The 21002-nt window shown below is 41.8% G+C and overlaps 1 protein-coding gene across 1 annotated transcript in view; it reads left to right on the top strand.

The window, feature by feature from the left end:
- Positions 1–21002, top strand: part of EIF2B3 (eukaryotic translation initiation factor 2B subunit gamma) — a 102959-nt gene that overhangs the window by 67367 nt on the left and 14590 nt on the right. The window contains exons 6-9 of the mRNA XM_033000813.2: positions 2463–2593; positions 3219–3412; positions 7500–7577; positions 7918–8066. Of these exons, the coding sequence (XP_032856704.2) occupies positions 2463–2593; positions 3219–3412; positions 7500–7577; positions 7918–8066 (552 nt within the window). The remainder of the gene's footprint in view (positions 1–2462; positions 2594–3218; positions 3413–7499; positions 7578–7917; positions 8067–21002) is intronic.

The raw sequence follows: 21002 nt of genomic DNA, 5'->3' as shown, positions 1-21002 counted from the left end.
TCACAAGAAATTCCCAAATTTTTGTCACCAAGTGCCTCACTGTGTATTTTTTAATACTTTCCAAAGGCAAATTCCTTTAGTGTTGCATATAAATTGCTTAAACAGCAAGCAAAGACAAACCTTCCTGGTTTTCCTTTTCCAGTAAGAAGGGTGTCTTTCTGAGCCACATCTTCTTCTGGATGACCCAGACATTTACTCCACCTTTGCTGAAATAATGTGGCTAGCACTTCAGAGAATTGCAGGAAAGCTTCAAGAGTTTGGCCAAGAAAGAGTAAACCATCAAAAACCAGGCAAAACGTCTTTCCCCCTTTCCTCTGCTTTCATTTCCTACTGTGTTGTGTTGTCCTCTGCATCAGACTATTTAAGACTGCCAAATACTTGGATATTTTATAGGTAATATATCTTATAAATGCCATGGCCAGCCTCTGAGGGAAACACAGGATTGTCGGTTTTGGATGGAGTATAAAACCCAAGCAGGAAATCACTGCTGAATGGCACAGCTGCAGGCAAACACTGTAAGCTAGTAAACTGCCCATCTGCACCGCCACACGTGTGTCAGAGCGCGGGGCCAGGGTGGCCGTGGCAGAGCGCGCCTGTAAGTGGTTAGCAGGGAGAAATTTGGTGATTAAAGAATGAAGTGTTTTGCTTCATTAGTTCCTGAAATACAGCTATCTGAAGGTGATTATAACCTTATTTTCAAGAAGGAGGAGAGACTGAAGACTAGAGCTTCTCCTTGTCTGTAATAAAAAATAAAAACAAAATTTCAGATCTGAGATGGGTTAGATCATCCCACTGCAGGATGGAGGATGTGACACAACCTACAATTGAAGACTAAAAGAAAAGTTTGTCAAGAAAAAGGAAAACACTGTATTTGTTCATAGGACTGAGCTGGCAATTACATCAGAATCTTCCCATCAAAGTTAGAGGCAGGAAAGGCTGTTTAGATCTTTAGATCTCCCTCACTATCACTGACCTGAACAGGAGCCTAGTTGGGTTATGAGCTGCATGTTTCTTAAAGTTTGAACTGTTTAAGATACCCCTTTGATAGAGATTTTGCCAACCAAAATCACTTTCATGATACTCATTCTAGTACTTCCCTTTTTTAATTTAACCTATAGTTAGTTCCCAGTTTTGTAGTCTTCCATCCTAAATAACTGCTCTTTCTTTGTGGGTTATCATTTGTTGAGTTCCTCCAGCCAAGCTCTCTGTGTTAGTTCTCCCGATCCTTCCTCTGAAGTTTAGCACTTCCTCTTCTACATGCCAAGTTTGAGTTAATTTTCATGATTTTCCCAAGCACTACTTTAAATAATCCACAATTCAGTAACTAAATGCAGATTGTTAAAATAATGAAACAACAACAATAAAGCTCTTTTAAGACTGCATCTCATCCACTCTAACTGTAAAAACTATTGATTTGGGGTTTTTTCCCAAATACTTTATTGAAAAATAAAATTATCTTCTAATAGTCAAAATTAAATTACCAGGGTTATAATCTCATTGTACAGTAGAGTTTCTACATTGATATTTGTCTGTTATGGAGAGGTTTTTCTTGATTCATTGTAATGTATAATCAATGCAAGAGGAAAGATATTCTAGAGATCAAGGTTGTTGTTTCAGGCATAAGTGGCTTGAGTTCAAGTCCCTGCTTTATCACAAACCCCTCATGATTTTCCTGCCTCCTGGTATTGGGGTGTCAAAACAATGATTAAAAAAGTCGAAATCTGTACATCGGGAAGATGGGTGTATTGCCAGCTGAAGCCTTTGGAAGCTTTCTGTTCACTAATATATTTTGGATTGAGGCACCTAAAGAGCGTGACACTCTTGGCATGTAAACTTGTTAAAATGTGCTGATTTCTCTTGGTTAAAGGACTGAGTCTTTAAAATGTTCTTGGTGTTTCACGTGAGCATGAGGACATCATTAACATCTCCATCATAAATATTGTCATTTAAGGATCTGATATTTCATATACCCTTGAGCATTTTCATCATCTTTATCGTGTGGATTTCCATCCATTTTTGTCACAAAGAAAATCAGCTTCTTTTGGTTTTCCTCTATATGCACTTTATTATCTGTTTTCCTATCAATTGATAGCATTTTTTAAGCCACATAAAGTAGATTTCAGTTGTTGTCATTATGATGTTGGTACTTTCTGCATTCCATCTACACACAAGCATGAATTGCTTGGTGATGCCATATTAAATTGTGGGCATCTCTGTTAAAATATAGGGGAATTAGTTCTGAAGGTGAAGCTTTTTCCTTATTTTAAATCTTCGTTTGTATTTTAATACATTAAGGAAGCATGTGAACAGTGAATATTGTCTGAGTGCCAGATGTCTTTGAGTACTTGGTGTTTTGATTCGTCCTCACAAAAAATGTGGAAAATGTCTGATAATGTTATGCAAAGAAAATGAAGACATGTAAGTTTTAGCATTCATGGACTTCATATGTGCATCTTCTCCAGGACAATCACATCTCTCCGGAGTGAACTGATCCCACATCTGGTTAGGAGACAGTTCTCTTCTCCTACAACATTGCAGCAAGGACTAGACAACAAAGAAGAGGACCAAAAGAAAAAAGAACAAGCATCCCTAGGTCAGTACAAGTATCAAAGATTTGATGAAGGTTTTAGAGCCCATATGCTACAGCTGAATTATACAGCCTGAAACACTAGTTTGGGGATTTGTTTTTTCCACTTATACTTCATGACTACAAAGATTCTAGTAGATTACTTTTTCAAACAGTATTGTGCATTATATAAATATTTTTGTCCTTCCTTATTTTGGTGAAAATCAAAAGCAAATCAGCTAGATGCTCTGTATTCTTCTGGAATACAGTATAGGTAAATGTACTTTTGAAAATGTAATTTTAGAAGGGAGTTCCTAAAATTGCATAGGGCAACAGACTAAGCCTTAACCACACTGCACTGGGAACTGGACAGCCTCTCAGATCTTGGGATTTCTTTTTAGCATTTCTGTCTCCTTGTGTGACCTTGGGCAGAACATTGCATCTGTCCTGATCCCTTGATTCCCACCTGCAGAATAAAAATAAGCACTTACTCACTACATGTGATAAAATCTGTTAATGATTGCTAGGTATCTAGCCATTCAGATTATGTGAGGCAAAGATTTCCCTTCACCAACAGTATTTTAATAGTATTCTTCTTCAGAAAGTATTTCATTAAATCCTGTCTAACTTCATGCATGTGTGTGTTCTCCAGACATTTATAGTTTCATAAAGGAAGATAATAGCTTGCTGAAACCTGCTCCAGATAACTCTTGTTGGAATGATCATAGAGGAGATATGAATGAAACTCTCCATGAAGGAAGAGTGCGCTGCTATGTCCATATCATGAAAGAGGGACTGTGCTACCGAGTGAATACTCTTGGGTTGTATATTGAAGCTAACCGACAGGTGAGAAAAATACAGAACTGTCACGTGGGAATACAGCAGTAGTTTATGGGACATTTTAGCGTCCAGGAGTGGCTCCCTGCAGTACGACTGAGGAGTGTGTGGGAATTGAACCAGTGCCACGTTACCCAGGCTACTGGTTGCTGAATGGGGACATAAGGGCAGGAAACAGTTCTGTCACAAATTTATTCCATAGCTTCGATTTAGCTAAGAAAACTCCCACCCCACACACTCCTCTGTTCCTTGGAGGTGGCAAGACCTGCAGCTAAACAGACAAGAAGTGTGGAAGATAAGACTGGAAGCTCATACAATGCTATATGACTGATAGCTTATCTAATCGGTGCCCTAAAGGCAGGAGTTTGGACTGGACTCTTCCTAACAGATGTTTATCTAAGTGAAAATGACAAAGGTTATTAATGATTTGCAGGAAGACCCATACATTCAGATTGCCTAATGCTTTCCATTATGAAAGAATTATTTTATGAACAGGTTTCACCACAGTGGCACTCCAGGTAAACACAGAGGTGAAATGTTGATCTGTTGCAGCTTTCACTTTCACACTACTGAGAATTCATAAAATAAAAGATCACAGGGGAGGATTAGAGAAATCCTGTACTAGCTAATGAGCTGATGATTAAGAGCTTTTAGTATGACTTTTTTTTTTTTTTTACTACCCTGGCTGATGCAATGTGCAGGTTCTTACTTCATTCTGCTAGTGATGAACTTCGTTACTATCAGGAGTGGACAGTTTCCTCTAGTTTTGAAAGACCAGTAGGGAGAATAGTAGGGAAAGACTCAATACTTCTGGAAGTGGGGCTAGGACAGCAATAAAGTTGTACTGGGAATCCTGGAAGTGATCACTGTCAAGCCTTTGCTCTCAGATTGAGTTGATATCTTTTTATTAAAAAGAGTGGATTAATTTATGCCAATTGGAGTTGCAGCACGGCAGAGTGAGTTCACACATTGGAGCCCTTTCTCCTTGGTGCCTGTAGAGAAGCACTGAAATAAAGTGATTTGTTTTGCAGTTAGGGACATGAGGAAGAGAGGAGACAGGCAGCACTGCTGTCAGAAAGGGAAAACTTTCCCCAAGAATATCAGGAACAAGTGTGCCCAAAGGGTTAAGGGAGAACACCACTTGCTAGGGGAAGTGTGCGTGTACATTTGGCAGCAGCCACTTCAGTAAAAAGTTATTGAGTTGAGCCAGTCAGACTCCATGTGGGTTTTTTTCTGGTGTTTTTTTTTTTTTTTTTTAACCTAAATATTCTACATTTTGGTCAGTTCAGGAAATGTGTTTGCTCCTGGGTGGTACATAGAATTAGTGTTTTGAAATCACATTGGGGCCTTCAATGTTGGGAAGGATTTTCTTTGAATTTTTAACTTTTCCAGAATGGTAAAATTTTTAAGGAAACTATGTGGAGGTAAAACATAAAATGGAGCTTAATGAGGGGTTGTGAGAAAGGAGTTCCTTTTTTCAGTGCCATTGCATTTTGTTTCTCTTGCTAATCCTCATAAAAGATACACATGTAATTTTATCGGCTTTTTTTTTTACCTGTGTAGTTGGTCTCTAAAGAAGACTTTTGGTGTCTTGTTTGCTCTTATCTTGGTCTTCCCAGACCAGATTCTGATTCCCTGGCTCCAAAGCCAGTACCTGTAACTTTGCTGTTCAAGAAGACAGAGTCAGGGAGCAGTAGCAGTCCAGTCCAGTAGCCGTGAGAAGGAATGGCATCCTAACCCATTGCCCTTCTGGTGAGGAAACACTTTACTCACATCATTTCACTTCCAGCTGGGTTTCTGGATGCCTGCAGCCTGTGTGTGGGCAGGTGGGTTCAGGAGGGAGTTATCTTCAATAGCAGGAAATAGTTTCTTTGTAAGATGAATTAAATCCAAACACATCTTAAACCTTCCCTTGACCCAGGCACTCCCCCTGACTCCTGCCCCCTGTCTAACCTTCCTTTTCAGAGCAAAATGTTCGAGCTGGTAGCTTTCTTGGGTCACCCCTCAGGCTGAACTACCACTGACTGATTCTAATAAGGGCTTTGCTCTGGCCAGTAAAATCCTTTATTTATTTCACCACACTACCTTTCCACTGAAGAGGGCAAGAGCCTTTCCTTGTTTCTTTCCCTTCCCACAGAGTGACACACTGGATAGTAGGAATCTCTCCAACCTATGCTGTAGGTATGCCTTGGTGTGTGTTCCTCTCTTGGATCTATCTGTTTTGGCTGCCCAGCTGTGTGTCAGGTGAGGAAAACATCCCTTCACTGAGGGAGCATCATCCAGGTTGATTGGCCTAGTTTGTGGTTTTCTGGTAAGCTGGTAGTTTTCTGTAGTGCTTGCACCTTGGACTGAAGGATCTATCCCTCTCTTGTTTTTTAAAAATCAAAGAAAACACACGTCTAGTGGGAAGGACCATCTTCAAGATGTAAAGAGCTACAGATGTGGAAGTGTCTACTGGGGACAACAGTCAACCTGAAATGATAGCCCAGAGGTGCGAGCTCATCTGAGCTCATCTCACTCATCTGAATGAAGCATCAACTGTGAAAATTCTTATCATATGAAAAACAGCACTATTTATCCATCCTTGCATGCTGGAAGGGAAACGGGCTGGTCATATTATGAATATCCAAACAATTCCCTGCAAGTATCATCTCATTTGAGATCATGAGATATTTTTTTCTGATCTGATCCCAACTTCTTCAGATCTGTGGTATCTACTTCTTGAGGTTCACTCCCTAGCCATCAGCTCTTGTTATCCCAGCTCTGTAAGGAAGTTGTTTTACACAGTCGTACTGTATGAGAGCTCCTTCATAGCAGCTTTGGAAATTGCTGGCAACTCTCTGCCAAATTTAACAGAGCAATAGACATCTCGGAGATAAACTGTCCAAAGAGTTTTGTAAAAATAGGTGCCTGGGTAGAGAAATGAGTGCCGCAAACCCAGCTACACCATCACTGTGTTGAGACCCCAGTTGGCCTCCCAGATGACCAGTCAGTGCACACATCCAGGCTGGCCAAACAGCACGTGCGGAGCCCCGCACCGGCCCCGGTACGCGCTGCTTCTCCCTCAGGCGTACGATTTGCCATGCCACGGGCCTCTTAGCCCTCATGCATCGCTTTGCTGCCTTCTCTATCTCTGCCATCTCTGTCCTACCAAAATGCATCATGCCACCACTGCAAGTAACTCTGTACGGCACTGTGTCTGTGCATTGCTGTGAGACTCCCACCTCCTCTGAAATCCCCGTCCGTGCTGTCATCGCCTCTTCTGTGCTGTGTGACCTTGGCCCCAGCCTGACGCCAGGAGATGCAGAATGCCTCAGGCTGCTCTTTCACCCTGAAAAGGAGGAATGATGGAGTGATATCCCATCCTGCTGTAACTCTGGCTCCCCTTTCTTTTCAGGAGCCAGTTCAGAATTGCTCTCACTGGATTTGTTCTTGGCTACCTTATGGGCTGTGTCTCACTCTATTACCGTCACTGCTTTGCCTCCTTATCTAACACTTGCCTTCTCTGTCAAGAGTCACTTCTTCTGCAGCTTTCTACCATCTGGAATAGCCACTTGATCAACTTTAGTTTCTTTCTCCTTAAACATCTCAAATACCTTTTTGTTGCCTGTACCTCAGCATGCTACCTTGTTGAAGGGGCTGAACATAGTCATCTTTTTATGCCAGTTTACTGGTTTATATTTGATATTACTTGCTTCCCTCTCTTGCATTACTGAATGGTGTAAAACATGTTGAGCTGCTTTCGAAATGTCAGATGCTGGACATTGTGGTAATGTACAGGATGCCACTGTGTTCAGCTGGAGCCAGCCTGCTTGCTGCTGCTGATCCACTGCTTCTCTACAGGTGGGAAGCTGAATTGAGAGATGCAGTGCACTGCAGTGGAAGTGTACCTGTCTCCTTTACAAAAGGGGAAGATGATAAATCACACATACCTGGTTACAGATTTAAAACACAGGAACCTATGTTTTCCTTTAAGTTAAAATGTTGATGGTAGATGCACTAGCACAATGGAAACCAAAGACATCTTTGAGCCGTTTATGTAACACACAGGTACAACACTGTCACGTTAACTTGTGATGTGGGTTTTTTCATTCAGGTTCCCAAGCTACTACTTAATCTGGGTGTGGAAGAGCCACTGGTTCATGGGTCTGCACAGATCACTGACAGAGGCATGGTAAGTGTTCCCTTTCCCTGCCTTTGCTCTTTCAATCCAGTCTGCATGCCCTTTGCTTCAAGAACTGCTTCCTAAAATTCAGTCCCATTAGAACGACCAGAGCCAGACCAGCTAATGGAGTTTTACCAAGTTAGTGGACTCTGGGAAGACCATCCAACTGTCTGCCTATGGGCTGGGCCCCAAATTTCTGAGTCTTTTCTCTGCCAAGGATCCTTAAATGTAGAGCAGGATACACTTAGTTGATGAGTGCTTGAGACATGCTGTTTGGAAGAGGTCTATGGAGAACATGTATCAGAGAGCTCCAGGTACTTTTGATAATTTCTGTTCTTCTCTTTTCTAGGTTGGATCAGACAGCATCATAGGGTCATCCACACAAGTAGGGGAGAAGGCATCTATTAAACACTCCATCATCGGCAGCATGTGTACCATAAAAGACAAAGTTAAGATAATAAACTGCATCATCATGAATTCTGTTACAATTGAGGAAGGGTATGTCACTTCTTTGTATCTCAGACTCCTAAATCTGCAGTTTCTTTTTCTAGATAGATTCTGAGTCAGCAATTTTTGTCCTGTAAGCAATCCTCGTCCACAAAAGTTGGTACCAGAGGGTGTGTTTCTAAAGACTGGGTCAGAAATAAGTCTCTATAAGCAGGCTACAAATGCAAAAGTGAAATGAATTAGTGAGAGGGCTGCAGCCTTGGAACATAAATTTCTTCTTTTTAGAGGAGATTATATCATCTTCAGAATGTGTAAGTACGTTAAGTGAATGTATGAGTCTGGATGAGTTTGTGTGTCATCCTTCCAAGCTTTATTTTAACAACTGGGTCTATGAGTATACCTAAAATATTTGAGGCACAAACTATATTTTAAAGTGGCACACTTACCAACTAGAAATATTCTTACCATCTTTGAACGTTACAGGTTCACCTAAAATGTCATTTTCTTTGGCCCTTTTTTGTCATCTTGCAGCTTTACCATTGTGTATGCTGAGTAATAGAATAAATGAATAAATCCTTCAAAGAGAAAATCTACCAGCTAGTAGAGATTTCCCATGCATTAAAGATGCTAACGAAATAGGTAACCTTGAGCTGTACATTTCCAAATGTGGGAAAAGTGGCCTATCTGTAATTGTTGATGTCTGCATGCCCCCATCTTTCCATACTTGCTGGCTTCTTGTGGATGTCAGTGGAAAGGAAACTGCTGATTGAGTCTGTGCAGGCCTGTATAAATTCCCTGCTCCTTCATGGCTTGAGGTTTGCTTTGGGCCTCAGGAAAAAGGCCAAACTCTTAAAAAATGCCAAGTTGGCTCTGGAAGTTGCATATCTGAAAAACAAAAACCCCAAAGGATGTGGGGTCTATGGAGGATACTACTGTTACATAACTAAATTACAGGTAAGTATGGTACCTAACTGCCAAGTGTTTGTCTTTAATAGAAATCCACAGTAATTTCAAGCACATCGTAAATCAGAATTCCATTGAGTATAGAAAATAGCTGGTTTCCAGTTCAATCGCAAATGGTACAGTACAGCTGTATCCCAAGCACTGCTGCCATAAGAAGTACCAGAACCTCCCTCATTTGATCATGAGGCCTTCTGTCATTTTGATTGATGAATTGATGCCATAGTCATAATGGTACGGTTTTGCATTTGAGGTGAGCAGCTCTACCATTAAATCACAGAGGCAGCTAAGTGTGTAAATAGTGGTATTTTTATGAAGAGTCCCAAATCAGCTTGTATTTGTCTGCACTGGTATATAGTAGTATTCTCTTCTAAATCCTAAATCAAGCTCAGGGTCATTATCTTCAGCATTCTACAGAATTCCACAAGCATCATAAAGATGGTGATATGTTATTTTTTTAAGAGGGAGAAACTAACTTTTGGGGTGACATTTTTGTTAATTTCTAGAAAACAACATCACCCCTAGTCACTCTCAGTGAAAACAATGTAGCCCCCATTAAATGAAAAACCTCATAGTCCCAGGGGTTTACCCCCTTCAGCTGCTCCGTGGTTACTGCACACTGATGCACTGAAGTAAAATTTGTGATTATTCCTCTCCAGCCCGATTTAAGACTGTAGACCATGAAGCTTTATTTCAAAACATACTGTAATTCATATTATGTAGATCTGCACAGGTACTGAGCTGACAAAGTATTTCTTATTGTATCATGGTAAATCTTAAGATTAGAGGGGTAAGAAGTCTGACATACACAGGTAGCAAGATACAGAAATATTCTAGCCGCTGAGTTTTGTTGAAAGTCTTACTTGTAATTTAGTGAAGAATTTCCTGATAGATTTTTGTTAAAATGCCAGTGATTCTTACATATGTTGATGGATCCATTTGCAACAGGTGGATAAATTATACATGGTTGTGCTTTAAACTGCCCACAATGGACAACTTCTCTTTACAAACACCTCCCAAGTGTTTCTAAAATAACTCAGGCTTTATCTAATCACTGGCTTTAGAAGACATCTTGGACTTTAATTGGAAAGTCAATATGTGTTGGCTGATATGGGTCAAAATGAGCATAATAAAGTGCCTTAACAGATCTAGTTTATTTTTTGTTGCATAGCAAATGTCCTACAAATAAGCCAATTTTAACACCATCTGAGGTAATGTATATTAGAAACTTCTGAAATTGCACTGAGAAGTGGATAAAAACTGTGTTATTTAAAGAATATATATTTTAATGCTGGCATGAGCAGCTCCACGAAACTAATGGACTGCTATATTAATGCTGTAGTCAAATGTGAGTGATAACTGAGGGCTAGTCCCAGCAGTGTTCATTGCAATAATACCAACTTGAAGCAGTAGGCTGAGAAGACTGCAGTAGGGCACATATTGTGGAAAACACAAAGCTGTTTAGATAACCTAGAGAAGAAAGAAAGATTGGGTAAATAATTTCTGAAAGTTGGGAGACTGGGAACAACTAAATGCAAAAATTACTCCACATTCTAAGTTCATTCATCAAGCTATGGTCATACATGGCACTGCCTTGGTAATTCCCTTGCCACTTACATCACCTCTAGCTTCTCTGTGTTGAATCTTACTGGTTTATTACTTTTTGCCCCATCTCAGCTGCAAAAGTGATCAGCAGCTTCAGTTCACTATGTTAATATAGAAAAAGGAAAAAAACCAACCAAACAAACAAAAAAGAAACAAAAAAAACCCCAACAAAACAACAACAACAAAAAAAAAAACAGATGAAAAAGTTTTTCTCTTGATGGTTTTACTGTGATGTGATTTGAGGATCCTGTGCCATAGTTCCTGTGGCTTCAAGATCCACAAATTCCATCTCCCAACCAGAAAAAGGTTTTGAATAGTCTTACCACATTTGATACCGGCTTCTGAAATGCATAAATAGATTCTTTCTGGGTGGATGGGAACACCACAAGGTGCTTAGAAGAAAACTAGGTTCCTATTGTTAGGCTGTGGTTGGCTCATTATTGGGGAAACAGAGGTTATGACCTAGATGATGATGACCTTACCAACTGAATGGGTCAGGGAACTGGGGTTAGCTTGGACAGTGCCATTGCATACTATTTGCAAATTACAATCCACTCTCCAGTGATGGCTGGTGTGTTTGATACTCTGGAGGATCAGTAGCAGGGTTTTTTGTTTTCCCTGATGTGTAGGGCTTCTGTTGCATTATATATGTCTCCTGTGAAGTGATTTGAGTAGATATGAATCCCCCCTTAGAAGAGATTACAGGAGATTAAAGAAGTTAGTAACATGGTCCAAATAATTGGTAGTCCTTTCTTAATGTGTTTCCCACTGTGCAGCTAATTCTTCCATCAATGAGACAATAAAATAGCGAAGATTACATATGTGCTGAGTGATGGACATACTTGACCAATCTGGGAGGGATGTAATTTATGCAACAGCACAAGTGCTGAGAGATGCTGACTGCCCAGGTGACAGGCTGCATCGGGGAAACGGTTCTTGTTTCCCTCTGGATGGCTCCCCAGAGCTCAGTGACAAATGACTGCACTGAGTTACACAGTTGGAGAAAATCTACTAATCGAGCTGAAATTATAGGTCACTTGAAAACTCTGTATATCTGAATGCTCCTGCAGTAGCTTTATGTGTCCTCAGTCTCTGTAATAGCTTGGGGCTGTCCCTTCTGTTTGTTCTGTTTGCATTAGAGACTAATGCGCAGTACAACAGGGTACCTGGATTGCTATGTCTTTGGTGCAGGAGTCCCTTCATTATAGCTCACTTGCAAAGGAGCAATCTGTAAAGGTAGCAGGCAGACTGAAGCTGGTCACGTAGGGAGATTGTGCCATTTGCAAATTAAAAGTGATGTCTCTGATAGATTTACCCACCCTAAGGAGCAAGACTGGCAAACTGATAACAACAGACGAGGAGAAGGCTGAGGTACTCAACAACTTTTTTGCCCCAGCCTTCACTGGCAATCTCGCTTCCCACAGCTCTCCAGTGGTTGGACTGCAAAACAGGGACTGAGGGAGCAAAGTCCTTCCCACTGTCTTCACCACCCGAGAAGATTGGGTTTGTGACCACTTGAGGACCCTGAACATATATAAGTCTATGGGACCTGACGAGATGCATCCCACAGTCCTGAGGGAATTGGCTGATGTAGTTGCCAAGCCACTCTCCATGATATTTGAAAAGTCATGGTGGTTAGGTGAAGACCCTGGTGACTGGAAAACAGGAAACATCACACCCATTTTTAAAAAGGGTAAAAAGGCAGACCGTGGGGACTACTGACCTGTCAGCCTTACCTCTGTGCCTGGGAAGAGCATGGAACAGATCCTTCCAGAAGTTATGCTAAGCTACATAGAGGACAGGGAAGTGTTTTGAGACAGCCAGCGTGGCTTCACCAGGGGCAAGTCCTGCCTGACCAACCTAGTGTCCTTCTATGATGGAGTGACTACATGACTGGACAAAAGAAGAGCTACGGATGTCATCTGTCTGGACTTCTGTAAGGCCTTTGTCATGGTCTCACACAACATCTTCTCTCTAAATTGGAGAGATGGATTTGATGACTGGACTGTTTGGTGGATGAGGAATTGGTTGGATGGTCGCATCCAGAGGGTACTGGTCAATGGCTCAATGTCCAGATGGAAATCAGTGACAAGTGGTGTCCCTCAGGGGTCTATATTGGAAGCAGTACTGTTTAATATCTTCATCAGTGTCATAGAAAGTGGGATTGTGTGCACCCTCAGCAAGTTTGCAGATGACACCAAGCTGAGTGGTGCACTTGACACACCTGAGAGATGGGATGCCATCCAGAGGGACCTGGACAAGCTTGAGAAGTGGGCCCATCTGAACCTCATGAGGTTCAACAAGGCCAAGTGCAAGGTCCTGCACCTGCATCAGAGCAACTCCTGGTATCAAGACAGGCTGGGGATGAACAGATTGAGAGCAGCCTTGTGGAGAACGACTTGGGGGTACTGGTGGATGGAAAGCTGGACATGAGCTGGCAACATGCGCTCACAGCCCAGAAGGCCAGCTGTATCCTGGGCTGCATCAAGAGACGTGTGCCCACCAGGTCGAGGGAGGTGATTCTCCTGCTCTACTCTCTACTCTGTGAGACCCAATCTGGAGTGCTGTGTCCGGCTCTGGAGCCCTCAGCACAGGAAAGACATGGACTTGTTGGAGTGGGACCAGAGGAGAACCACGAAAATGATCTGAGGAATGGAACGCCTTTCCTGTGAACACAGGCTAAGAGAGCTAGGGCTGTTCAGACTGGAGAAGGCTTAGGGGAGACCTTATTATGGCCTTCCAATACTTAAAGAGGGTTATAAGAAAGATAGGGACAAACTTTTTAGCAGGTCCTGTTGCAATAGGACAAGGGGTAATGGTTTTAAACTAAAAGAGTGTAGATTTAGACTAGATATAAGGAAGAAATTCTTTATGATGAGGGTAGCAAAACACTGGAACAGGTTGTCCAGAGAGGTGGTTGATGTCCCATCCCTGGAAACGTTCAAGGTCAGGTTGGATGGGGCTCCGAGCAACCTGATGTAGCTGAAGATGTCCCTGCTTACTGCAGGTGGGTTGAAATAGACAGTCTTTAAAAGTCTCTTCCAACCCAAACTATTCTATGATTCTAACTCCACCCTGATCCCTTCATAGAACAGAAATTACTGCTGTTGGGACTTGTAGACAATCTCACAATAAATTATGCTGACCTGAGCATGATAACTGTGTTTCATTAGGCACACTTAGCTTCCTTGAAATGAAACCTAGATTCCTGTTTTGGCACTTGGGTTTTGTTTGGTTTGTTGGGTCTTTTTTCAAACATGGGCTTTATTTTTACCAGTCTTGTAGTTTTACTTTGTTAGCTTCTGGCAGCAGGAATGTCTATTTGCTCTGGTCATACAGGATCTTGTGCCGAAGTGCTCTGAGCATTACGAATAATATTAACAGGAAAAGCATGTTGAATCCTTTACTCTATCCCTGCAGATAAAGATTTTGAAATCTTGTTTGTTAGTAAAACTTTCTCAGTGTATACACTTACTGAAAGGAGATTGGCAATTTTGTCATGTGCACAGTATAGCCTTCCTTGGTCGTGGAAAATGAACATTTCCCTGGGAAAAATTCAAGATGTGGGACTATAGTAGGGAAAAAAACCCTGACCTTTGGTCTACTTAGAGGTTAGTTGAGGAGGCAAGCATGAAAAGCCTAGGTAAATATCATGTCCACAGTAAGGCATGCTTTGAAATGGTCTTGTTGACATGCTGGTAGTTAGTACCGTAGGGGCTCTGTGGAAGATTTAGTCTCTGAAATGAAGTATTTGCTGCTTTCTTCTTTCAAGGAAATACAGGAATGTGTTCTGCTTCAAATGATGTTTTATGGAAATCATAAATAGGCTTCTATAATTATCAGAGGGGGTGACAGCAAAATGCAAACAGCCCAGGATTCGCATCAAGATTTCACTTCCACAGCTGGGAAATACCAAATCTTCAGAGAGTAACCAAGGAAGCTTAACCTGTCTCACCTTTAATTTTACCAGAAAAACTGCTGAGTGGGGATAATTGCTTTTGGACAGTGGAAAAGATAAATTAAATGTCTGGTCATCTGCCTGGCACAGTCCAGAGAATTTTAGGCAGTACCCGCTGAATTGAACTCAGCAGCTCTTGACTTTAGAAGAGGGTGATCTTCATCTGAAAGTCAGGAACAATTCGAGGTCTATTGGCCACCTCAGGAAGCTGTTCCAATGTTCCATTTGGTCTCCCTATTTCCATTTGTAATGTATAGAGACACATCTCTGTTCCTGAGTGTTTTATAGTCTGTGGTCAGAGATCCTTTGTATGGCACATGGGCTTGCCAGCACAGGTGTAATTTGTAGGATGTAGAATTGCAAGCTCTGACGGGCAAATACTACCTTCCTCTGGTATTTGCATTGCTGACATTTAACAGTTCTCTGTCTGGAACTCTTCAAGGTTCCCTCTTTGACTGCACAACAGCATCTTTATCCTGGTGTCCATTGTGTGGATATACTTTGATGTGATGTCTCAAAAGATTCCTCGCTGCTGAACTCCTCAAGCTGTATCCCAAACTGGGAATAGCAGTGGAAGAAGGAGAGGGTTCCTTCTAGAAGGGAATTCGCCACAGACAGTTGCCAGATAGCCTGATGCAGTGGGCAGCCTTGGTTCAGGAACTCCAAGAGTGCGATTGCAGATGTGACTGAGGTTACTGTGTGTGTGTGTGCAGGGGCCGGACCTATTGAACAACAACCTCATCTCCTTCTGTTTGCGAAGCTTACAGCATGTTGTTGGAACCACATAAAAACATACTACCCGAAAAAGAACTGCTGAAATTCCCCGTATGACACACTGCTATGGTTACCATTTGGAAAGGGAAGGGGTTAAAAAGACAAGCAGATGTTTCGGGTCAGACTGCACATGATGGCAGCAAACTGCAGAGCATTGCAGCATCAGGGAACTTGGAATGTGAGGGAGGTGACACTGAACACTGCGGGTTACAAAAACTTCAGGGAGATGATGTGAATATTGAGGACAGAGGGAAAATTAGATGAGTGCCACAGGGAGATGTGGTAAACCTTGGGGAGTTCTGACTCCCTGGGCAGAAAGAATAGACTGGATTAAAAATTTGCATGAAGAAGTAAAGTGCCCAGATTTGTGGCGGAAGGACCAGCACTGAAGATGTTATGTCAGCCAACACTAGCATTTTCCTTGTTCTGTCATATGAAGACAGTAAGTTATGTGTTGGATTTTTCTGGCTACCTGTGTGAAAGTAGATGGCACAGATGCTGTAATGTTACTCAGTGAGGGCACTGGAGAGAGACCACATGTGACTGGTTAAAGGCTATTCTAGTTTACCACATGTCTCCAATTTATTGCTACTTTCTATGAGAAAATGTATAAAGGAAGAAAACAACAAGCAAGCCGAGCTGGATTGACTACTAACTGCAGATTGATTGTGAAGTTTATTGGTTGTTTCCTCAATAGTGCCAAATCAGCACCTGATGTAGAAACAGTCAGCGGTTTGAAGAAAGTTCTAATTAAAACCAGGATGGAATTGAGCGTTTATAGGGGTTCAGCGCATAAGTAGTCTTCTTCCTCTTGGATAATGGCAGTACAAAGGAATGATCCTATTGCCAAGGCAACTTTTGTTGAAATTGTAAAATATATTTTACAGTACATTCTCCCATGAGAAGGAATGAAGAGATGAAGTTGTTTCCAGCCCCATAGCTTGCAAAGCTGGAAATAAAGTTTTGCTTATGCTGGGATTCCCAAACATTTTGTATCTTGAACCGTTTTTTAAAATGTCTGTTGTCTGCTGGACACTTAGTCTCATACCACCAATCTCCCCCCCTGCCCTGTGCTAGCCCTAGAAAGAAGAAAGAGTTTAGAATAGATATCACAGAAAGCACATGAAAAGTGAGAACTTGATTCAGAAAAAGCATATGCTCAGCTTAAATACATGGACAAAGTGTGTATACAGGTAAAGTATATCATGGATATGGATAAGCATGAATATATGAAGAAAGCTAGGTACAGTCCTTGCCTGTAAAAGGGATCCTACTTCTCTTGATTATGTAGCAATTACACTCTGTCCTTTCTGTCACACCTCTCAGTTTTATACTGTAAATTTTTTGGTCAGGGACCAAATAATTTTCATTCTACTATGTAATGCAACGCACATGCTATATAAGATATTGAACAGAGACAACCTCTGGCCAAGAGAGTTTGCTTTCAGGAAGATAAATTGAAGAAGAGAAGGCAAACTAGGAAGCCAGTGAGCAGGAAGCAGTTGAGCTACTTGCAGAGCTAGTTTTCAGTTACTTTCAACTGAAGTCAAACTCTACTGTATCTAATGTATGTAGGATATTTCTCATGTAGTACCTATTATCTTGTGAATGTCTGAACCATTATTACTAGCAGCTCCTCAAAACATAGTTTTCTTCTGGCTAGCTTCCTGGTACATCAGTCTGTCTTAAATAAATCACCTATTCTTTAATCTCAGATGCAGATGTTTCCCTGATAATGCAGGGAGCTCTTCCCAATTTTCCAAACATCTTGTACATCAAATGTTGAACTTAAAGTACAGATTAGCTCTGAAAAGTGGCATTTTAAAATATCTCTCATTCTGCTGATCTGCTTCTTCAGGTGGCCAGGGTTATGTCTGACTTCAGAGTTATATAAATAAGCTTCTGCCTCCTGCTAGCCACATGGGTCTAATTGAAGAGAATGGAGATTTTTCACAAGCAACTGATTACTGCTGGGTTTTGGTGGGAATCTCTTGAAAATCTTCCCCAACCTAAGTATGGAAAAGGAAGAATGCCAGAATCATACCTGTAAGTTCCTAAGGGGACTGTGGGGTTGAACAACTTCAGCTTGGCCCTAAGAAGCCAGGCTCAGTTTGTAAGGATGACATTTAGAAAATCATTTTCCTTGTCAACCTAGCCCATATGATACAGAAGCTGATTTAACTAATTATGTCCTGTGGAGGGCTACAGCTCTCAACCCACACTTGCCCTTGAAAAACCCCAGAGAAACTGTGTGTGCCAGTCAGACCGTGCCAGCTAGCGGGAAAGTAAAGCAAACCCAGAGATGGGAGCAAACATAATTTTTCTGCTTTGCTACCTTCACATAGAGATTGATAGCTTTTCCTGGACATCAGCTGAGTGTCTGTAAAATCGTGTAGGACATGGCCCTCCCGCTCTGTAACAGAGAATCCAGAGGGAGGTCAGTTTTCCTACGTGTGGGGCTTCTTGCAGCATACTTTTGCTGAAGTGTGCAAAACCAAGCTTGTAGCTACATAAAAGGCCACCAATTTGTTTTTTCCAAGATCAGCTGGATTTAACTGAAGTTTCAGAGGTGAGGCACAACCTTCCAGGCGACCTCCCCCGGCAGCCTAAGTTTCACTTAATAAAACACATTAAGGTAGGTTTGAGGCAATCCTTTAAGGTCAGTTGAACTTTCACTGGAAAATACGAGTGCTGGCAAGTAAATGCAATATGTAATGCAAAATGTTTAGGGTGTGGGGAAGAAGTGTAAAGGAGCCATACCACAGTGATGAGCTTGGCTAGAAAAGAGACATGAAACAAGTTCCTTAGCAAAAACACCCTCAGAGACGGGTGAAGAATTTAGGGGGGTTGGTAGAATGATTTTGTTACCCCCAAGGGGAAGAACTGGAGATCAAAGCCCGAATTCACTTGAGAATGCTTGCTTTGAAATGTATCTATAAATTATAGCACGTACTGCTGGCATCTATTGTAGTGTTTGGTATTTGCTTGAGTGTATAATGTGAGAATCACCGTGCCCTGAGTTCACTTGTTAGTGCGTAAAAGTGTGTTGGTATAAAAATGTATCAGTGTGTAAGGAGTGTTGGTGAAGGCAACATTTTGGGTTCTCAAGTTTCCTGGTAGTGTTTTGCCTCTTCCCTGTTTTCCCATGGTCTTTGTGCCTCACCCCTGTGATCATGTGTCCCAGCCACCGACTCACTAGCTGATGGGGGATTCCTTCAGGGGTTGCTGGTAGGTTTTAGAGCTCTACCTGCCTTCTTGCCACTTCTCAGTGTTATTAAGGTGCCTGTTGTGGCTGTTATCTTCTTGGTCAGGGCAGGATGGGATGTTGCTCGCAGGAGAATCCACAGCTGTTACCCCTCCGTCAGCAAAGTAGCTGCCGAGGCACGTCACCCTTTGCCTTTAACTCCTGAATTGGTCTCTCCATTCTGTAGCTCATCTGGAAGAGCAAGAGGCCCAACTTCTTGCCGTGGCGGAGCAGTACCAACAAGCTGTCCTAAGCTGTGTGCTCCAGGCTCTTTCTTCCTCATGAGCGTATAATTTTAAGCGTTACATTTTAGACACCTCATTTGCTTTGCTGCCCAACAGAGATTATGTTGGAGTTTTGGCACAATTGGATTAAACTAGCAGACCTGGATAACTTCCATTGGCATTTCAGGAGATTTGCTGTAAGGCAAACCTGTGACATTCATACCTTCCTAAGCTTGCACAACTAGGGCGAGAGCCGCAGTTGAGGTCTTGACCTCAGTTACTTAAGCCCCTTTCTCCCAGGAGCGTTCATCACTTTAATCACAGAGTCCTAAATAATCAGTGGGTAGCCTGTAATTAGGGGGTTGTGTCTTGGACTCCTGCAGCCTGCTCCCGGTGTGCTGAGCACTGCGTATTTTGATTTCCCGTTCCCCCAAAGGATGTTTGATCTCAGATTTACACTTTAGAAAATTAAGACGGGTACGGCACCTCAGTCCCCTGGCAATCTTCCTGCTTTCAGTGGTAGGTGCCTTGCTTTTTCTAAGTATTGCAGTGCTGCAGCGATTGACACACTTGATTTAAAAGTTTGATTTATAGACTGATACTCAGGCTGAAAGTCAGCAGTTCCAGGGCTGTGTAAATCAGCCTGTCTCTGGGACTAATACTTCCTTATTTATAATTTCGACAGGAGATGGAATTCTTTCTCAATTCTTTACATTTCTTTCAGATGTAATCGACCACCCTGTCCTTTGGTTTAAAGCTATGTGACTTTGCCACAAATAGAGGGAGGGGAAAGTAAGCTGAGTCCAGGAATTGCTGTGCTATAAAAGCTCCATATTGTGTGCTCTTGGACTTTGCTTTCTCCCAGCTTCCTTCAAGCCCACACAAGAGATGGACTTGAGGTTTTTTGGCTTTCTTCCCCTCCCCCCTCCCTCCATACATACGCTGACCTTTTAGAAAAATAAATAAAAGATAAAGAAGGACCTGGAATGTTGCAGAATGTGTGTACATTTTGCTCTCTGTTGTTTTCTGCTGGGATTAGTTGTTTACAATGGGGGAGAGAGGGAGGGCAGAGGAAGGGAGGTCTGTGGCCTTAACTGAAATTAGTGGCATTTCAGAGTGATCTTGTTAGGTGGTCTGCAGTTTAAAGACCTAAATCCTTGTAATCCCCCCATGCCTCCTTGGCCACTACCCCTTTTGCTCTTGTTCTCTCACTTTCAAAAAAAAACACCCCAAAGTCAGCCTCTCTGTCTCTCGGATACAGGCACATAACATACACGCATGCACGCGTGCACAGGCACAGTCGTACACGCACACTCTCTCTCATATGCTTCCATTCGCACGTTGTACCTGTATAACAAATTAATGTCCTAGCTACATCTGTTCCCACTACAGGACTGGGCTTGTAAAATGCTCTCTCTAGAATGCAGACACACACTGAATATTTTTATTTATTTTCTGAAAAACACCCAGCTGCCAGACTTTCAGTTTGTGATTACACTTAAAACAAATTCAAATTGAAATTTCAGCCATAAATCAAATGCCCCAAATTAGTTCCTCTTGTGGGTTTGAACATGCTCTTTGGATTTTAAGGTCAGAAGATATCCGTTTTCACCGTGCTGAAAAGTTTAAAAATATACTACATTTTTGGGAAAAAAAAAAAAAATATGGTTTGCATTATAAAGCAGTACATCAAATGTGCGCGTATGCGTGCACACAACAGTGTTGATGAAGCTGGATGCTGTCGGAGCACCTTTGAGGACTAATAGCACCTAATTGTTAAGCAAGGCAGGAACTGCGGTGGCTGTTTAGCCAGCGAGAATACAGCAGAGTGCCCTGAGATGTGATGTTTACCCTGTAAGAGAATAAAAGTTTATTCCTTACTCTTCAAGTTAAAAAAATAGTAAAAATTAAATAAACACACAAAATACTTCTCTTGGCAGGCTTCATAACATACTTTTTTTTTTTTTTTTTTTTTTAAAAGGCATTTACAAGTGGTTTCAAAATAGCTGTGTTACATCTGTCAGCGGGTGAAGGGAACACCCACAAATTGTGTTTTTATCTCTTGAAGTTTTGTTCCACTTGAGCAATAAAAGCCGGATTCGCTGCTGGTTTGTGTGATTGGGGTAATCTGAGTATTGAGTATGGTTTTAAAACTTCTGCAGTTGGTTGGGTTTATAAGTTTTAAGAAATTCCTGGGGTGGCGGAGTTCTTGGGTTTTGTTT

Source organism: Tyto alba, unplaced genomic scaffold, assembly GCF_018691265.1.
Source record: "Tyto alba isolate M040663 unplaced genomic scaffold, T.alba_DEE_v4.0 Super-Scaffold_1000006, whole genome shotgun sequence".
Taxonomy (NCBI): domain Eukaryota; kingdom Metazoa; phylum Chordata; class Aves; order Strigiformes; family Tytonidae; genus Tyto; species Tyto alba.
The sequence above is the reverse complement of the archived record's forward strand: the minus strand, read 5'-3'. Positions and strand labels throughout refer to the sequence as shown.